General features: G+C 48.0%; 1 protein-coding gene across 4 annotated transcripts in view; it reads left to right on the top strand.

Moving 5' to 3' along the window:
* mmp15b (matrix metallopeptidase 15b) overlaps positions 1–2,190 on the top strand; it is a 27,880-nt gene continuing 25,690 nt past the window's right edge. For all 4 annotated transcript variants that reach the window (XR_013963772.1, XR_013963773.1, XR_013963774.1 and 1 more), the window contains exon 1: positions 1–1,394. Coding sequence is in view for 1 of the 4 variants with exons in the window: in XM_080759029.1 (XP_080615155.1) it covers positions 1,281–1,394 (114 nt within the window). In the remaining 3 variants the exon portion in view is untranslated. The remainder of the gene's footprint in view (positions 1,395–2,190) is intronic.

Genomic DNA, 2,190 nt, shown 5'->3' on the forward strand with positions numbered 1-2,190 from the left:
GGTTTTGGTAATGCGGTCTGTCACCTCACTGTGGTCTGGCCATAAAACACAGGGGGAGGGTCATGTGTTCTCCCCTCCTCCATCTGGAGCGGTCTACTCTCTCTCTCTCTCTCTCCTCTCTGGATCTCTTTGCTGGACAACGAGCGGCCGCCCGAGCCTCGTAAAGAGGGAGCTTTCTTTCTTCAAGTTGTTGGTCACTCAGTCAGAGAGGACAGAGAAAAGCCAGGAGGAAGACGGCTTCAAGGAAAGAAAGGGGCTCGCTGGATTTTAACTGGCAAAGAAACCATCACATAAAAATCTTTACAAGAGCCTCAAGAGGGGGTCGCGATTCTCTAAACAGCCTCCTCCCCTCCCTCCGTCCCGTCGCAGCTAGCTCTACTACCCAAAGTGGCGGTCAGTTTGCGGTGAACTTTGCTGTTTTGTCGCCTTGTAATGCGAAGCTTCGCAATCAGTGTTAATGAAGTACTGAAGTATAGTTGCAATTAATTACGGCGCCGTCGTTCCACTGAGCTGCATTATTTGGTGAGAAAAGTTGTCTTCAACATGTTTGCGCTGCAGTCCTCCTGAGTGCCGGGTGGTAGAGCCACTCCACTCGGTGCAGTGCAGAGCATTTCTTCGGTCTCGATAAGTAGCCTAACACACCTCCCAGCCAGCCAGGTTAGTCATTACGTTAAGAGGACGACGACTTTGATGTTCATTAAACCAAATAACCAACGGGACATGCGCTCTCAGTGTTTTGGGGGGACGTTTTAAGCAGCGCGGGACACGCCCTCCACAGATAACAGGACAGAAGGTGGACCAGTCCAGTTGTTTCTCCACAAATAACAGTTCAGAGAGAAGGTGGACCAGTCCAGTTGTCTCCACAGATAACAGGACAGAGAGAAGGTTTACTCCTCCATTTGTCTCCACAGAGGACAGACAGAGAGGACAAGGTGGACCAGTCCAGTCCAGTTGTCTAAAACACCATGGAACCACCATTCTCACAGCATCATCACGGACATCTCTCCAGTCTGTGAACTGGAATGGAAGTGTTTTCCCGGAGACAAGTGTATTTTGTGGACATCTGTGCATGTCCCTCGTGACAGTGAATATCATATAGGCTGGTCTTATATGTAATTGTGTTTTTATCATCAGGTAGGCCTACAGCGTTTGCATCGTTAACAGGGAAAGCCACAAGAGGAAACGACTTCCACAAACACTTGCATCGAGGAGTTAAAGGTCACCGTCCGGCTTTTTCTTTCTTTCCTTTTTCCTTTCTTTTTCCTTTCCACGCCGGGAGCATGGCCTCCTTGTGGGACAGTTGGTTCTGGTTGCTGTGGAGACGGACCTTCCTCCTCGCGTTGTGGCTGTGCGCGCTCGGTGCACGCGCAGAGGATGACACATTCAACTCGGAGGTAAACGTCACATCAGTGGTCAAAATAATGGATCTTTACCGGCTCTCTAATAACACCAAACTAAGTACTAATATAACTTATAGTTTGATTATTTTGCTGTTATAGGACTCTTCTATAATCACATTTCTCTCCATACCAAAGCCTACAACTGGTTCCAATTGTGTACACTGAGTTATCTTACAGACCTGGCTGTAACCTTAAGGGTCCATTTGTTTCCCATTCCTAACTGTCACTAATGACCCCCATCAAGGACCACTCGGGGTCCCGGACCCCACTTTGAAAACCACTGCCTAATTGAATATTCTTAATGATAAAAAATAAGTGATATCACCACAGAGATATGCGCATAATTTACCTCCTGTTCTCTCTTGGCGAAGTGAAAATGTGGGCAAGTGCAAGAAGATACGCTTCTCTTCTGCACTACCTGTCTAATAGGTGTGTGTGTGTGTGTGTGTGTGTGTGTGTGTGTGTGTGTGTGTGTGTGTGTGTGTGTGTGTGTGTGTGTGTGTGTGTGCAACTGCGCATGCATGTAGGCAGTCTAGACTAGGCAGTAGGCACTGACGTGCACGAGAAGAGACAAATGTTTTCCTCTCGCATCTCACTTTCATCCTCCGGTCTGCACACGCTGGAATTCTGTTGAAGAATGCTTTGCTTGAAATAGGCACACGAGCCAAAATACACAGCAGCTTACTCATTCTCCCTCGCTGACACACTGACACACTCTCTCTCTCTCTCTCACACACACACACACACACACACACACACACACACACACACACACACACACACACACACA

This window comes from Protomyctophum bolini, assembly GCF_963924005.1.
Source record: "Protomyctophum bolini genome assembly, chromosome: 1".
Classification (NCBI taxonomy): Eukaryota; Metazoa; Chordata; class Actinopteri; order Myctophiformes; family Myctophidae; genus Protomyctophum; species Protomyctophum bolini.